The 18,368-nt window shown below is 39.7% G+C and overlaps 1 protein-coding gene across 5 annotated transcripts in view; it reads left to right on the top strand.

The window, feature by feature from the left end:
* LOC112556899 (MKL/myocardin-like protein 2) overlaps positions 1-18,368 on the top strand; it is a 58,001-nt gene that overhangs the window by 26,921 nt on the left and 12,712 nt on the right. For 4 of the 5 annotated variants that reach the window (XM_025226364.1, XM_025226375.1, XM_025226346.1 and 1 more), the window contains 10 exons: positions 7,739-8,023; positions 11,124-11,189; positions 12,201-12,256; positions 13,147-13,222; positions 13,480-13,644; positions 13,806-15,535; positions 15,794-16,420; positions 16,722-17,338; positions 17,717-17,858; positions 18,187-18,337. In XM_025226364.1, coding sequence (XP_025082149.1) covers positions 7,852-8,023; positions 11,124-11,189; positions 12,201-12,256; positions 13,147-13,222; positions 13,480-13,644; positions 13,806-15,535; positions 15,794-16,420; positions 16,722-17,338; positions 17,717-17,858; positions 18,187-18,337 — 3,802 coding nt within the window. In that variant the 5' untranslated portion in view covers positions 7,739-7,851. The remainder of the gene's footprint in view (positions 1-7,738; positions 8,024-11,123; positions 11,190-12,200; positions 12,257-13,146; positions 13,223-13,479; positions 13,645-13,805; positions 15,536-15,793; positions 16,421-16,721; positions 17,339-17,716; positions 17,859-18,186; positions 18,338-18,368) is intronic. The other variant, XM_025226354.1, reaches the window with a different exon arrangement.

Genomic DNA, 18,368 nt, shown 5'->3' with positions numbered 1-18,368 from the left:
AAGGCTGAGCTGCATGCGAGGATGTTAAGCCCAGGTTTTCTGGACGTACCTTCCAACAGTCACCGTTAGCTGCTTTGCTCAAGCCGACCATTTAGACCAAACAGCAAAAACGACTTGAACTTGAAATCGGCAGCTTACGACGGCTTAAGACTTTTTCAAGACCTTACAATCTTACGTGCAACTAAGCCCTGTTGCTAATAGTTGTGTAAACGAGAAGTAGGTGAAAATATACTTTTGATCTAATGTTAGGAGTTTTAAGTCTTTGAAGTTTTTGAAAAGTTTTCAGTCTAATGTAAACAATATGGAGCCCGGCGAAGTCTTGCTCAGTGATAAAACGCGACGAGGCATCCGACGAGTTATAGCGCTGACCTTACATTCCCTTGTTCAGGCGAAACTGTGTCCCTCAGCCGTTTCTCAGGTGGGTGTAACAGGATGTTTGTGTCGCACAGAACGAAACCTCCGACAAGCTACGCCTTATGAGCTTGATTACTTTCTGTCAGACACTTGAGGAGTAATTACCCTTGTCCTTTTGTGACTATATCTTTGTCTTCTTGGCACTTCCCTCTACTAGCTTATTTTCTACACAACAGGCATATCAAAGGGCATGATATGAAAGCACGCAGTGTGCGAATACTTCATGTTTAAAAGACTGCCTTGGGTATACAGCCAGCTTCAGGATGTGAATTTACTGAAGAGTGAAACACTTAGTGCCAAGTTATTGGTTTAACCTCGGTTATTTCGCCGGTCTGGTTTTACCTTTTCGTTGTGGTGATATAGCCTACAAAGTTGACATAAATAGAGGGTCAGGTACCGTGATATCAAGGTATAGGAATCACGGATACACGCCCAGTGGTTTCAACGACGATCATTGGCTGTAACCTTGACAACGCAATACTACTATCTATAGGCTTCTGAGATTTGTGGGGCTGTGTGTGTTGGGTAGTGGAAGGGGTGTGTATTATTCACTCAGATCTTAAGATTCTCCCCACAAAGAATCATTTCGTGCTTGTTACAGACACTGAGAATTGTAATGTGCTAGGTTTAGAGGTCTTGTCTTTGGACATAAGGATGTAGCATCTCGTCATCATCCCTCGGTGGAGGCACTTTCCTATCAAACCAGCAGCCTTCGACCCGGTGCAGGTGAAACTGCAGTTCTTTGTATTTATCTAGCCTCTTCCGTTGCCGTTGGAAGTCCAGGGAAAGGAATTTCTCTAGTTGTACCACAGCTTACTGTTGTGGTATTGTCTTCAGATATGTCATTGTATCCTTGCTAGCATCTCTTCGCAGATGGTTCTTCTGCAGTACCTTTTTTTTTTTTCAACGAATTACTTTCAGACAAAAACTGCAAACCCAGACGACGATGTATACAGCGAGCTCCTCAGTGTTACGTAAACATACCTGGTGTGTATGTAAGTTTTCTGCGGTGCCCCGCAATGGTTTGTTCCGTTTGATCGGAGGCTTGAGACAGTGGATAGTATGTCTGGTCCGTGGCTTGGACAAGGTGTCAGGTTTTTGGTTTTTTTTTCTGGGGGTTTTTTTCTGGTAAGGTTTAGATTATTGGCAGGGGTGGCATGTCGTTGGCACGCCCAATAGTGGATTAACTTTTATTTGCTTGTCTTGTCCTTTTTTATGTCATGTCTTTGAAATGTCAATGCTTTTTAAAAGCTGATCTTCTGGCTTATAAACTGAGTTAGTCCGGGGTCACGAAGGAGCAATCCGCGGTGATGTCACGGAGCTAACGGTGCTCCTAGCCCACGTGCTGCTGGATGCTGGACCAGAGGGGATCAAGGAATGGTCCTGGAGGCGATTCTTCCTATTCTTCCTCAGCCCATACAATTAAAACCTGTAACTCGAGGTTACACTATACTACAATTCTAAACTATGTTCTCCAGTTCACACATCTTTCTCTCATATGATTACAACTTCGAAACCTACATGAGTTCTAGTACAATTTCAGAAGAAATAACAGAAAAAGATGTCATACCTCGTCTACGCGAGGTTACTCCAGAAACGGGTAAGTACCGCGCCGCATCCAGCGTGGACGGACACTACCCTTACTGTACACCAATCTCAACTCGGGATATTTACAACTCGTGACTCGGACATGTCTTCTTTTTTCGCTGTCCCGGGCCTGAGTAAAATTTCCACAACTCCTTCCCGCCAAAACCTACTAGTGAACTGTGTTTACTAAACTATTTCTGTGACAGTTAATCCTTGCCTATCTAATGTTTTCATACATTCAACATACACTTTTATTTCGTGAGTCACAAAAGGGTAAAATATTCTGAAAAACACGGAAAAAAACACATACCTTTTACATCCGGCACAGTAGCTACGGCGACAGTCTGAGAACAGGCGTGCTAGTGTGTCTCGTACATAGCTTGAAATTTGTGTAAAGGTAAAATTTTGTGTGTGTGTGTGCCCAAAACGAAGTGTGAAAGTGCAGTATGAATAATTTGGGTAGAAGAATTCTACAGAACGCTTGAGACCAACTGAAGCCGGGGCTCCATTAATAATTCATTCGGAGATGAACATATCTGGGCGCAAATCCGTACAGGTTACATTAAATGTAACTTTTCAGCTTCGTGACTAAGCATCAAGATTTGTTTATGATGTATAAACTAAAGCCTCTATCATACTTGACACCTCGTAACTTAAGCAGAATAGTGAACTATTTTCCTACTAAAATGTTAAGATATTTCAGCCCCCTCCCCCCCCCAAAAAAAAAAAAAAACACACACACACACACGATCATCTTTACTTAAAAAGTGTATTTTGAAAATCAGGTTGGCATTGTTTATTAATATTGAAGTAAAAACACATTTAAGAATTGTAACTGTGGTTATTGTTATGCAGTTTTGTAATTAATAAAAAGTACTTGTTTTATTTCGATATGTTGTACGTGAACAGTCAAAAACATCAGCCATGTTGGTGATCATTTCAGCCAACATTTTCGTGGCTAAATCAATGTTAAGTGAGCGCCATTTACCTGACATTAAACTGTCATGGAATCAGCACAGCCTACATACGAGGGTACTTAGATTTTTTAGGAAGAAAGTACTGGAAAAATATAACAGCTTTCAGAGGAAAGCTTGTAAGACTCCGGACGGGTGTAAGTCGTGTTTCTACCTTCAGTCGTTTCCTGCCGCCACGTACGAGGTACAGAGTCAAGACGTCGGCATTCTCTTGAAATCAAAGGCCATATGACGTGCGGTATGCGCCTAGGTGGGGGAAAGATGTGTGCATATAGACAACCGCAAATAGGTCAGAGCAGCGGACTTCGCACTTAACTGAAGCCAAATGTTCAACATGGCAGTAAGACACGAAGGTGGCGGGGAGGAGAAAAAACACAACAGTCCCTCACATGGAACTCAGCTGCTTCAGGTCAGTAGTGGCAAACTCCGAAGGCAAAAAGTAGGCTACCTACCGTATTGACACGGGTCTTTTAGTAGTCCTGTCGGCTTCCTCTTCCTTTGTGGACACGTGTGCCATTTTCATACTCTCTGCCTTGTGTTGTTGCCATCTGCATGGCCTAGCTAGCTGTCTTGATGTTTTGGCCTATGAGCAATCCATATGACGCTGCCTGGTCAACATCAGTGCCGTTGGCATTTGTTATGCACAGGGCAAATATCGTCTTCCTTACCTGGGATTGTAGGTGGGCGAACTTAAGGTGAAAAGCAGCCTCTCCTTCTTTCTCTCTGAATAACGGTGTATAAATGTGCGCATTCTCGTAATGTCGCTCAGCTTAGTGTGGAAATGTTATGGCAAGTCGTGTATAGGCAACAGCTTCCAACATTTCAGACATTCGCTTACTCTTCTCCCCTCCGCCCACCATCAGTGCGAACGTGTTTTAGGTCTGAGTATGTGTGTGTTAGCACATAAATGGCTAGTAGATGCTCTCGGTGCGAAGAAGTACGAGACGATCCTCTGGCAGATGTTATCTTCAATTTAAATGGAATTTAATTTAGAATTCAAAGATATGTTTTTGTTTTATCAGATTTTGTTTTGCAGACCGTCCTGCGCCTGGTGAGATTGTTTAATGGAATGAAATTTAATTGGGCTGGCCTTCTTATGCATTAATTTTCGTATCATAAAAAAAAATAATTTCCTAAACTAGAAAGAGTAGTTATGAAGATGTAGATACTCGTAAAAGGGAAAATGATAAAGTGTAAATCGTAATCACTAGACTTTTTTAACAATGTGTGCGAGTGTAAACATGGTTATCACAGTGTTTTGGCAGTTGTGTTGCCTGGAAATGCTTGTGTACGTCGCCTGACAACGAAGGTCGTACTTTTAGACTGCGGCGTCTTCGTGGTGTGGTCTGGGCGCTCAGCCCTCCTTTTCTCCAGGCCAGACACTTTCATCATAATGAACTTCTTGGCCATCACAGAATGCCTGCATTAGTTCCGCATGCAGCTTGCCAAGATGTGCTCCATTTAAAGATACACCAACCGTTATCTGGGTTAAACGAGTTCAGTGCATCCTACCTCGAGTTGCTATCACTTACTAGACATTGCTTTAGTCTCGATGAGGTGTTTAAAAGATAGAATGCAGTTGAGCGGGACGTGCAGTTACAATAAGTGTAAGTTATGCTTTGAGCGAAGATTTACTGGAGTTTAGGAAAGTAGAGCTCAGAAGGTGCCGCCCTTCGTTTGCACATTCACTCGAAGCTATGGAACGGCTACTTTAAGACTTGTGACAAAGACGACGATGAGAAAAGTAAATGTATAAAAAAAAACTTTCTTTAAACTAATATTGATCATTTTGTGTTCATTATTTTATGTGTTTAAAGTATGACGCGTGCCTTTTGGTATTTAAATGTACTCTGTGTGCATGTTTTTATAACGAGAACGAGATTTGCGAACGAAAAATTCTGTGGTTGTAGTTTCAACTTGGCTTTGGCGTATACCCTAAGCATTACTTGGGCTTGGAATTTTATGAAAAAACGGTCCACCCCGAGCCTTACTCGGCATCACCTGACTTGACTCCAGATGCAGTGCTAAGCCCGAATATCGTTCCGGGCAGAGTTGTGTAACCGTCTAGCCGCAACATTTTTACATGTATCCTACCCCACTCTACCCACGGGTGCGAAATGTAACGCGAAGAAATGTAAGAAATATTGCAAAACCCAGAATGCTCACTGCATCGCTGGGTGGCTTATAGTAAGAATGCTGTATAAAAGGCTTACCTGTGGCGAACACATAAGTTTACATGCAAATATTGTTGATATACTTTTTGTTGTTATCCATCTTTAAAGAAAAGCGCGCCTGGACTGACTCTACTCACACTAGTGAGTCAGTCTTGTATGTAGTTGGTTCTATTTTGTCCCAAATTGTGACCTCACACTACGCCGTGTTCATAATAGGAAAATAGAGGCTTTGTGTCACTCCAGTCCGTTTGGCAACAACTAGCAGTTGACAGTGACATGTCCTGGCATACTCTTTTGAAAGATATAAAGCATATTTTCACCCCGTTTCTTTTCACTGGTCTTGTAGTTAAAATCGTTAACATTTGCATCTAGCGGCAAGAAAGGTGGAGCTTTAGAATTTTATTGCCCGCGAAATTGGTGATTCTTTCAAAAAAAAATACATTTGGCAATTAGCGGCAAACAAGGTGGCATCTAGCGAGCCAAGTGCAGAGCATACCGTGCTGCCACTGCCAAGCTGTCAGAGCTCGAACTTAAGGCACGGTTGAACTTGAAGTAGCTTTATCACTTCTGCCACGATTGCGACCTTCCCTGTTTTTTTTCCCCCCTGTTTGTCTGCTCGCCGGCTTCCCTTAGGCCTGCAGACGGCGTTAGGTCTCGCAAACACCCATGCACGACCGCCCAGTAGGTGCGCCGGCCAGTTAGCCCTGTCTCGCTAATCTCTTCCGGGCACGTCGATGCTCCATCTGTTATTTACGAAGGGTGCTTTTTCTCCCCCCCCCTTTTTTTTTAAAGAGTAGGGATCTTTTTTCAGTAGAAAGTGAATGGGATTCATGCAGTGGGCATTATGTACGTTTATGTTTCATGCCTTAGACCCAGTACAAAGCACTTAATGTGATTATTTTAAAGTCAGCAGAGCGTGCTGATGAAAAGAGCCATTACTGTATGCAACGTGGGGCCGGTCATTTTGCCCCAAGACCATTTCGACCCACAACAAAAGTCAGTTTGTCCCAGCTTGTTCCATTGAATCCCTGGTAGGACCAAAAAGTCAAAACATCCTAAGCCGAAAAAACGAATCGATCACCGATGAAACAAATAGCTATTATCATCAAATACTACCAAAAGAGCCATATGTTATTTCGAACAATATAGATACAGAAGCTCCGCTGCCTATTTTAACCCTCTTAGCATGATGGGCAACAATCGTGGCTTTGCAGGCAGAGTAAGATGAGTCATGACTGTGTCTCTGCTCATATGATCCAAGAATTGTAAACTGTCAATTTTCTTGGATTATTGTTGTCAACATAATGAATGTAGGCAATTTTACTTTTATTTATTAAGTTCAAGTTTTCTCCTTTCCAAAAGTTTGTTTCTTGGTCTAATGTTTACCTGAGAGCAGGAAAGCATAAAAACAAACATCATCTACTGATGTCTTTGACATATTAAGTTATACACCATTGTTTTATTACATAATTATATTTTTATGCCGTGCTAAGAGGGTTAAGCAGAACCACATGAATAAGTTTAGCCACCATTTTACTACACAAAATGGCTGCTTGGCAATATGCATGCAGAGAACATGTCTTATGGTGGCAAATAAACGTGATTTTTTTTCTCTTTAAGCAGTCTTTTAAATTAAAGATTTTGTCATCATTTTATTGTGAACTTGTATTTGACTTTCTTTTTTGCTGCTTATTATTATATGCACAGATTTCACTGATCGGGCACTCATTTAGCTTGAAGCACATCATACTACAGTAAAGCACCAACACCACTGTCGTCAGTTGTGAAACCCACTTCAAAAAAAAAGTTGAAATTTGCTATATAGATTCACATTATTATCACTAATTTATAGTCACGCTGTGTTTATTGTAAACCATTCCCATCCTCTGAAGACAGGTCTGGGCAATCAAGGTGACAAATGTACTCTGGGAACTTGATGCTGGCTACAGTTGAGACTTTATTTTGACAGTCATGTGGGGGTCATGGGTAGCCAGTTGACCGATTGCATAAGGACGAAAATCTTTCACGCCACAGCAAATGCAAGTTCACGACATGGCAAGATGGTTAAATAACTACCTGAGTAGCAATAATTCTGAAACGAACATCCAACTTAAAGAAGAACTAACAGGCCTTAGAATAGAAAAGCTTAAGTAAGCAGATGCCAGCTCCATGTATGTTTTTCTTGTAATCAATTATGTTGATCGGTATATTCCATCTCCAGAATTCCACTGGCATTTAAAATGTCTGATACTATGTGAAATGTAGTGCTACATGTATCATGGAAAGCTGATGTACATGATAATGAAACTGTTGTCAGTGATTGCAGACCAGTTTCCAATGGTTTCTTTCACTCCCACTTCTCTCCACTCCTCCTTCACTCATTTTCAGACAGTTTATAACACTTCTTAACAAAGTAGATATGATGTTCATATAAGGTAAATACCAAAAGGTACCACCACATTCTGTTACCAGTCCAACATTTGCAGCAAGTGATTGTCTACAATTTAAAATTATATTTTTTAGATATAACTGGATTTTCTTGTTAGTATATTTTCTACTTAGATCTTGAATTCGCAATTTTTTATTCAGATTCCAGCACTGGGAGTAGCAGCTGGTCGCCCTTGTATGGGGGTGGGAACAAGGCCAAGCTTGATTCTGACGCCATCAAGATCATCCATTGCATCTACTGCAAGGACTGTCGCATGGAGAAGCTAGCAGCAGAACAGGCTCGTGCTGCAGCTCAAGCTGGTCATGCCATTTCTGCTGACTTCTCAGGTGCCTCTGGAGACACCCCAGAACCAGTCCCACCAACCAGTCCTCAGGTCTCCCTTGACCAAGGATCCATACAACATACCATGGACAAAAACAAAGAAAGTTAGTCTTTCACTTATTTTTGTTAAATACCCATGCTTCTTTTTAATGTTAGTGAAATATCACATAATCAATTTTCAGGTCTGATGCTTCTGTATATCACAGAAGAAGTAAAACAGCCCTTTACTGCCCAGATCAAATTTCATAGCCACCTAAACCTCAGTGTTAGGTTAACAAAGGGTTTATTTATGCACCTATTCTTGTGGGGTTTTTGCATCAAAAGAAAGCTGGCATAATGAACTTGATTTCTTAAATTTTTGGTAATCTCAAACATCCATCTTCAAAAATCAAGTCTGGCTGATAGTTCATTGCATTAAGCATTCAAGTCTTCAGTAAAAGATTGAAAGAATTTTATTCCACTTTTTTTTTTCTTTTTTGCCCAGTTATGCTGAGGAGATTAAGACACATCGGGGCTAATAGCAAAGTTGCTGGTCTTAAACTCATATTTGGTAAATAAGCATATATAGTCCTGAAGTATTAAACAGATATGTGTTTATTTTATATACGTTGAGTGAAAGTAGTGTTTGGTTTTGTTCATTTTAATATACCATTTGAATGTTACCACTTTCTTTTAGGAAAGTGAAAGTGAAATTTACTATAAAAATTGTTTTTTGGGGAAAGGGAGAAACAAATTAGAAAGATTTTATGCAAATATTTGTAAAGGTGTGATTGATTACTACATCTACTGCATCTGTTACTACTGTATAAATGTAGTTTGTTGTAGCTGGGGAAGGCAAATTTTTTAGCTATTATGCATCTTTATTCAACATAAGTAAGTAGGATCTTTTATTTAATAATTTTATAGGAGCAGGAGAGAGGGAACAGACAAATCAGGTGATAAATATGGCATGGAGCCAAGAAAACATTAGCTGTATGCATTTACCATATCTTGCAAGCGTTTTCACTTTGTTCTACAAAGTGCCTGCATGTCTGCACTTTGTTCCTCTAGCCACATATGTTTCTGTTTAAATTTCATACACACTAATGTAGAACACAGATATATCAGATCCAGCCATGAAGATTTGTTCCCGCTTTGAGTTTTTTATTTTGGTTTCTTTCATTTCACTTATTTTAATTATCATATATGATTAGGACTGGTATCTTCTTTTTTCTTCCACCCAGTGGTAACTTTTGCTACTTTAATAATAAAAGAGAAACTGTTGTAAGAAGAAGTAGGGATAGTAGGTAGCATTGAGGCAAGTTCCACTATTATGTGAGTGAATGTCACTATAGTTTAAATAACTTGCTTCATTGTCATATCTGCTTAGTAGAACATTAAGTTTTCTAGTGTAATATTATATTTTAGTTGAAAAATATTAAGTCAGTAAATTACCCAGTATCAAGCTGAAACTATGCTAATGATTAAGATAGTGTGTAAGAAACTGTCAGCGCCAGTTTATTATTCTGCAGAGGGTTATAGAAAGATCAACACATATGTGAATACAGCATGCACATGGCTTCCTGCACTTGTGTAATCAGTCCAGAGTTGCATCTGTTCCAAGCAATATTTTCAAAATGTAATCGGTTCTTGCTGAAGTCAAGTAAGAGAGATAATGGGAAATAAGCACACTCAGAAGGATTGATAAACGAACATCTCCATTAGCAACCCATCTCTTACAGCATAGTAAATGACATTACACATTGAAAGTGAAGTATCATTTGCTATGAAGATATGTTAGATATCTAAGAAGTTATATGCTCTAAGTAGCGTAATGAATGCAATTAGCCAAATTTGCTGACTTTCTTTTTCATGTGTTTTTAATTTAGAGAATATTTTTAACAAAAAAAGGAAGGAAAGTGTAGAACTGTTTTACTGTCAATCCCAGTCTTGTGAAGGAATACAGTGTGCATCATGAGGGAAAATTTTTTTTTACTACATTTAGAATATGTTCACTATAGATATCATAGGCTACTAAAGTAAAACTACTTTTAAAAGCAGTGAAATATATACAGTAGTCTTATCTTACTGTCACTTTTTATATTCTGACATGCCAGATTTTTAAAAAAATGCTATATTAACTTTTCCAAACCTTTAGTGCAAGCATTCTTGATGCATTTTTACTTATCTTCCTTTCCAGTACAATTACAAACAGAACTTTAAATCAGCACCAGCAACTTTGGCACTTAGTGCTTGGCAGTTTGAGATCACTTTTTGCATTAAACATTGTAAGACCTGTCTGCTTATTTAAAATATCTCACCAGAAGTTTAACAGACAAACAGTGTATGTAGTGTTATTCTGTTGAAGTATGATCTGACGTTACATCATGCTGGCTAGGTCACCAGTGTTGGAAGGCAGAATCAGTAGGTGGGCATTGGAATTGGGGGAGATGCTCTCTGGCTGAGTCAGCTGTTGTCTTGGGAGCTCTGGTTAACAGATTCACTCAAGTTAGCGCTAGGCACTTCGGGGTGCTGGAGGCTATTACCACTGCTGTGCTGGATGCTGCAGCGGCCACAGCAGCTATAGCATTAAGCAGTGGCAGACAGTGTAGGAGGTGCAGTCTCAAACAAAAATCATCAGGTTAGTCAGCAGAGGTGTCCGTGAACGAACGAGTAGGAGGAAAAAGTATGTGTTTCTCACGTAGCCAAAGAAATAAAAAACCAAAAGGAATCTCTCAAGGCCTATGGTTAACATGATACCATTGAACTACTTTCACTTAGTTTCAGTAGAGTTAGAAGTGTTTGTTTTAAACTTCCTTTTTCAGATAGGCTGAACATTTTCATTGCTTCATTGCTGCTAAATTGTGTTAGAGTTTTTATAAGAGATAGTATGCTATGAATATTAAGACAGAGCAGTTCAAACACAACAATTCTCCTGAGTATTCCTGAGGATGTTATTGCAGCATTGCATTCCATTAGATGGTTCATTTTTACTCTGTTTCTTCCCCCCCCTTTTTTTTTTTTTTTATTGAACAATGTGTGTTTGTAATCTTTTGTGTTAATGGAGATATACATGTCCTCCTTTGTAAGGTATGTTTATTGAAATTGTCAAAGAGATGGACATCAAAAGCATTTTATAACTCAAAAACACAAAATCAGATTTACGAAAGGCATTTTGGGGGAATGATAAACTGATGTATTTCAATTGTGTTTTTTTTCTCTTAGCTCTGAAAAGAAAGTTGATGTTAAGGCGGTCAGTAAATGAGCTAGTGGAGAGAGGCATCTATCCTTGTAAGTATATGCTATCCTTGTCAAGATGTTCTTTGCGCGTGTGTGGTGTGTGTGTGTACATATTTACCTTTTATTTTTTGCTTGCATTGTATTCGCATTGCTTGTAATTGGGAAGCTGCTTCCAGCACCAACTTCAACCCCTCAAAGAGAAATCCTAAACAAATAAGAATTTGTAATACTTCAGCCAGTAATTAAAATTCTTTAGAGTTTATTCTAGAATTTGCTGGTCCAGTTGTCATGCAGTGCACAGACTCTTTTTGAGATTGCCTCCGAAGAAAGAAGAAATTGAAACAAACAGGCAAAACTTAAGCTTACCCATTTTGTCAACAACAAAATATACTTGAACCAGAAGGATCTTCCTATCACAACAGTTACGTGTTGAAGGAATAAACAGTTGAGATGTGTTTTCCATTATCAAACAACAGTGCATGGATCACAGAAGTAATGTGTTCAAGCTGCTGCAGTATGCTTATATGTGGCACAAAGCATTTTTTAAGATTCCATCAGTTCTGTACATCCTGTGTGTCTGCTGCACAGATCCCAATTAGAATTGATATACTTGGATAAGAGGAAGAATGGGAATTGTGACAGAATAGTTGTTCTAAGTATAACTTCTCCATTTATTTGAAGTTAAGATGGATTTTATTGTAAATTAGATCTATTTTAAACATTTTTGGGAACCCTAGAAAGCAAACACCAGATGCATAAACTTGACTATAAATATTGCAAATACAAATATCAAGTGTAACTGACAGTTACTCTCAAAATGCATTGTCATTAAGATTTTTAAATATTGAGGGCATGGTCATTAAAACATTCAGCTGATATTGTTTTTTTTTTTTTTTGTTGCTTATTTCACTTCCTTGCTAACATTACTTGCATTTGTGCTCAGCAGTTTTTAATTATTATTAGTTATAACTGTGAGGTGCTTCCTAAAACCTTTCTATGATAAATGAAGTATTGAACTAGTCATTGAAATTGTAATACTCTGTTCTTTCTTCTTCTTCCCAGCTTTAAAGACACCCCCAGCATTTGCAGGACAACAAAAGCAGCTTGAAAGGGCAAAGGTTAGAATATATAACTGATATAAATTATGCCTTCCTGAATGGATTACTAGTAGTAATACTGTTGTATTTGAATTTGAAAATGTGATTACAGGCTTGATACACAGTACATTTTGAAAACTTTTTGTTTTGAAAACTTGTCTTTCAGTATTTATATTTTTTTTACCCATTTTGTGTCATCCATATGATCCTCACATAAGAGAATCTTTGTTTCCTGTCTAGAAGCAGTAACTAATAAATGCTAATTTAACAGACTCTTCAGTGTTCCAGACTGTTCTTTACTTTCTACATTTTGTCTCTCATGTTACCTTATATATAAAAAAAACTAGAGAAGGAGATTGTTCCTAAAGCAGTATAAATCATTATCTTGGTATTGGATAACATTATCAACTTAGGAAACTTGGCAAATGGCTGTGTTCATAAAGCATTTGATTATATTGGGTGAATCAGTTCTAAAGACAGCAATCCACAATAACACTACATTTTGTCTCATTTGACAAATCATTGACAATTTAAAAGATATTCTAAATATTGGCTTTCATCCTTCTTTCTGTGTGAAAAATCTGGCTGATAATTTTGTATACACACATCTGCAATAACATTCTCTCATACACTCTCTCATTCTAATTTGAAAGCTTCAGTTTAGCAATGTTGCATAAAGTTGCAAGAAGCCTTTGTTAGAAGAACTGTTGCATAGTTCTGTCTGAGTTTTTAGTTCTGAGATTAATATTTGAGAGATTTAAATCCATTTGATTCAATTAAAGGTAAAAATTGCGTGTAACATAACATTTCGTTGAGTGTTAGCATTGCTTCAGGATTTGGGCTGAATCTCAGAGAAGTTAAAAATTTATGAAGTAGTTTAATTCTTGTCATGTATTGCTTGTTTTGTGCAGACAGGAGACCTTCTTAGACATAAGATTCAGCAGAGACCAGACAGAAGCGAACTGGTGCAGCAGCACATTCTTGAAGGTACATGTTGTATTCAAAATATAATTGCTAGTCATTTAATAGTTTGATAATATGGATAGCAGGTCATTTTCAGCTCACTCCTAATTTTGAACAAATACCTACTTTCTTTTATGCTTATGAATGTTAGAGACTGATATTGTCTTGAGCAAGTTAATATTGTGCTTCTTTCCTTTGAGATTTTTTTCAAAACAATTTAAATTGCAACCACAAAGATAATTAAAATGAGATAATACAAATATCCTTTTATGAATAATCAGACACTGGTTCCTTGGATCCCTCACTTGTGGAGAGACAGCGCCTTTTGAAGCGAGCACGCTTAGTGGATGGGTTGAATGACAAGCTTGCTCATAGGCCAGGTCCACTGGAACTTGTGCAGGGCAATATATTGCTTTCTTCTGAAGAACTTTCAGAGGCAATCAAAGGTATTTTTGAATGAAATGCATTTTGACTATTTAGTTTTCTTTAGACAATATGATAATGAGTGTGAGGTTTTTCTCTCATTATGAGAAGTATAAGAAGTACTTTATTTACATATTAGAAACATTTACAGAAAAATTTAGATCAGTACTATATGTCTGTACAGATGGAAAAGTGCAGTTTAACAAAACTTGTGAAGGTGAGGATCCCAACAACAGAATGCGTCGCTTTACTTTTGATGAGGAAAGTGCCAGCAGCGACGGCATTCCCTCTCCTTCTTTGGATGACTCCAGCCTGTCAGACATCAGCAGCCCAAACTCACTGCCTTCGTTACCAGACTTGTCTGCTTTGCAGAAAAGTCCACTTAATTTCATGTCAGCTTTTAGTGGGAAAGGGTTACAGCTGATGTCACCTCCTCATGCTGTCCTGGCTAGCTTGTCCCCTGGAAATTCCAGCCAGGATCATACATGTGCTTCAACATCAGGCCAGCAGGTCAGCTCACCTAAAGGTTCTGGTGTGCTGGGTCTCAGCAGCAGCTCCAATGGGAGCAAGACCAGACCTAAGAAACAGAAGCACAAACCAACATCAAAAGCAAAGGTGATAAAGTTCCATGAGTACAAGGGGCCGCCAAATGTTGTCAAAAGCCAGTCCAGCAGCCAAAGTAGCAAAGACTCAGAAACTCCTTACCACATATTGCTGCAGCAGCAGCAGCTATTTTTACAGTGGCAACTAGAGTTCAAGCAAAAGAACATGCCCTTTGTTGTTTCTTCCAGCAACTCTAAGCCTGCATCTGGTACTCAGGCTGTTGTCATGGCTGCATCATCACAGAGTGGCTCAGTGGGCACAGCCACTACCATGATGGTTACATCACCAGTCATGTCCACTACTCAGACCATATCTTCCCAACCCTTGGTTGCACCCCTACAGTCTATTCAGTCTCATCCTACTGTCATGCATTCTTCTGTTTCTTTACCAGCCCCACCTCCACCACCCCCACCACCCCCTCCACCCCCACTTCCATCTTCACAGCAGCCACAACCTGTGAATACAGTACCAGTAACATCCACACCCTTACGTCCTGTTCCTAATCAGGGAACAAAAGCTAACCCTGTGTCTGTGGCGGCCTTATCCATGCCAAAAATTACTGTCAACCTTGAAGATCTTAAAGTTGCAGATCTAAAGGCAGAACTGAAGAAGCGCAACTTGCCAGTGTCAGGTTCAAAGCCACAGCTGATTGAGCGGCTGAAACCTTACACAGAAGTTTCAGCAGGAGGAACCCCAAATAGTAATATGAACATTCTAGCCCTGTCACCTTCAGGCTCTAAGAACCCATCTCCAAGTCCTCCAGTACCAACCCCAACTCCTACTCCCCCACCTGCATTGCTGCATATTAAAAAAGAACCTGGTAGCGAGTGTGCCATGCAGACCTGCACTATTTCCCCACCAGCAATAAGTACATCCTTTGCATCTTTAATAAGGACAGCTGTGAAGGAGGAGCCAATGGCAACAGGTGGAAATTCACCACCGGAATCACCACCCATGGTTGAAAGTAGCACAACTCCAATGTCTCCTGACATTTATGATATGGCATCGCCCCCAGCACTCACCTTTAGTAGTTCGCTGCTGGGCAGTCCCCAGCTATGCACTGCCAGCAGCACAATGACTGCAGTCAACACTACCATTGGGTCCACAGCTCAGCCAATGGTCTTGGACCAATCGCGGCCTCCTTCAACCAGAACTTCAGATACCTTGGAAGGCCTAGGACCCATGGATGTGGAGCCTGTGGATCTAGGCTCAAGCTTGTCTGACTTCAAAACCATTGCTTTGCCTATTTCCCAGCTTAATGCCAATTTGCATAAGCCACAGCTCACACCAGCTCAGCAACAACAGCAGCAGGTAAGTTGAAATGTTGAAATAGATTTTCTTTTTCTTTTATTTTGTATGCATTTGTCTGCCCCAATCCAGAGATGTCTTACACTCATCATGTGTTAGGCCATAGATGACATTCTTGAGATCCTGAAAGAAATGGAGGTGGTTTGATTTTTTTTGTTGTTGTGGTTGTGGGTGCATTCCTTTGGCAGTTAATCACATTTTAAGACTATATATGCGTATGGAATAGCAAGTTATTGACTTACATTTTTTTTTTATTTATAGATCACTGCATCTACAGCTCTTCTACAATTAGAGCAGCTGCAGCAGTTGCAAGCTCAGCTACAAATGCAACAAGCACAGGTGCAGGCTCACATGCAGCAAGCACAGAAGCAGGTTCATGTCCAGCAGCAACCACAGGCCCTTTCAGTGCAAGTCCAGGCTCAGCTCAATGGCCAGCCACAAGTGCTGCAGGTCCATGCTCAGTCACAAGCTCAGCCCCAGTCTCTCATATCACAGCCTCAGGTACAGATTCCTGCTGCAACAGTTAGCCTGGCTTCAGTGGCACCATCCCTGCAATCTCAGCTGACCACAGCAACTCTTCAGAGTCTGGGCATCAACTTGGGTACTTCTGCCAGTGGCACTAGCTCGGGCATGAGCACAAGCGGCTCCATGAATTTCACGCCACATGCAGTTGAGAGTGACGATGTGGTCAAGGCCCAGGCAAAGCAGATTGAGGAACTTCAGCGGCAGTTGCAGGAATCCCAAATAAAGCTGCAGATGCACATTCTGCAGCAGCAGCAACAGCAGTATCTTTTGCAGCAACAGCAGCAGCTTCAAGGGCAACCATTGCTGCAAGTGCATTTGCCTCAGACTTCAACTCAGTCTTCTCCACCATCATTAATTGCACAGGTATTTTAAGTGCTTCTCTTGCCTTGGTTTACTTTTTTGTTTGTTTTGTGCTTTTAATGAAGGGGGATGTTGAATGAAAGGTTTTAATCAGATTATTTAATATGATGCTTTTGTTTATTTTTAAGTTATATTAAAGATAATTACACATATGCATGCATGTGAGTGTGTTTGTGTAGGTTTTGTTTTTTTTTTAATGAAATGGAAGCTTCAGGACAAGTTTTTTTTTTTCATGTTTCTTGCCATGCCTTAAATTAACATATAGATATTTGATTTTTTTTTTTTTTTAAATACATAAAAACAGCGACAACTGGTATCACCTGCTGGTCATCCTATCATAGCACAGCCACAACTCTCACCACAGCCACAGGTGGAGCTGTCAACAGCATTGCAGCAACAGCAGACCACACAGCAACAGGCAGCTTCAGCCCAAACTTCAACAACATTGTTAAACACCATGCAGATTAACTTGGCCAATTCTGCTTTGAATGTTCCGGCTACTGGCAGCAAAGATGTCAAAATGCAGACATTGACATCTGCAACAGGGACTACACCAAGTGTTATCAATTCAGTGTGCCTGGCACAGGGGTCCAATCCTTCAACAATGAAGAAGATACAGATCCCAACTAACTTTCTTCAACAGACACCACAACAGCAACAACAGCAGCATCAACAACAAGGAGGGCAGAGTACTTCTCCAGTTATTATAACTTCTGCCATTGGTGAGAGCTCAAATAAGCTTACTGGTAAACCCAGTTTGAATGAGTTTTTAAAGAACCAGGTTTTGAATCAGGGGCTGCACAAGTCTTTGTCTTACCCTGCTACATCCCTAGCCACTGCTAATAATGCCAACATGCCCTTCATCTTCACAGCTGGGCCAGCAAAGCTGGCAGCATCAATGAATGGTATCAACCAGCCAGGGTAAGTGTAGCAGATTACACTTTTTTTCCTCTGTTTTGTTTTTTAAAGTTCATTTTATTTCCGAGATGAAGTGTAGTTTCTCACCAGTCCCTGATCTGAATACCATAGAAAAGTTGTGTTCTCTCAGAATACTAACAATTTCAAACAATTGTTTATTTGACATTTTTTTCCATGATAGTGTACAACACATTGTATAAATGATTAAGTCTACTTCATTTCAAATCATTAAATGGGTGACATGTTTGCCATTACATGTTATTGGGTTGGTAAACTTGGCAGGCTTTATGAGAAGTCTTAGCTCTAATCAGTGCTATGTCTACATTGAGAGCAATCAATAGCTTTGAACTATTAAGAGAACACTTTTTGTTTGCTTTGTAGTAGGACAGTATCTATGCCTGGAGCACCATCTGAAGACCAAAAGCTGCAAGTCTCTCGAACAGTTCCAAACCCATTTTTTAGCATTCCTCTCAAAGAGCCACCAAAGTATGATGAAGCTGTCCGAAGCAAGCAGCAGCAGCATGTGAGTTTAAAAAGTATTCAGGCAACATATGATCAGTTTGTATGTACTTATAGACACATTTCTGCTTTTATAAATTGCATAAATTGAAAGGTGGGAACTCTTTCTGATCTGAAACACCAGGAAAACCAATTTCAGATAGTTTAATAGCTGCATTTTTTTCTGATGTGTAGTTGTTGCTGAAGTAACAATGGCTTTGCAGGCAGTTTTTTGCCTCTTTTTTATATGGTTATGTGTGGGGGAAGTGGGGGTATACTTGTGGATATATGTGCATGTCTTTTTTTTTATATAGATTTTTTTTTTTCTAACACTTTTTTTTATTTTGACACAGAGCCCAGTGATTCTGAATAATGCAGTCAGCACAGGTAGTGATGGTAGTGGTAGCAGCATTGTGACAGGGTCTGCACCAGTCCAGAGCCATCTAACAAGCCTCAAGTGTCAGGCCATGGATGACGTACTTGAGATCCTGATACGCAATGGAGGTTAATACTAATAGTCTTGTGATGATAGCAT

This window comes from Pomacea canaliculata, linkage group LG1 (assembly GCF_003073045.1).
Source record: "Pomacea canaliculata isolate SZHN2017 linkage group LG1, ASM307304v1, whole genome shotgun sequence".
NCBI lineage: Eukaryota > Metazoa > Mollusca > Gastropoda > Architaenioglossa > Ampullariidae > Pomacea > Pomacea canaliculata.
The sequence above is the reverse complement of the archived record's forward strand: the minus strand, read 5'-3'. Positions and strand labels throughout refer to the sequence as shown.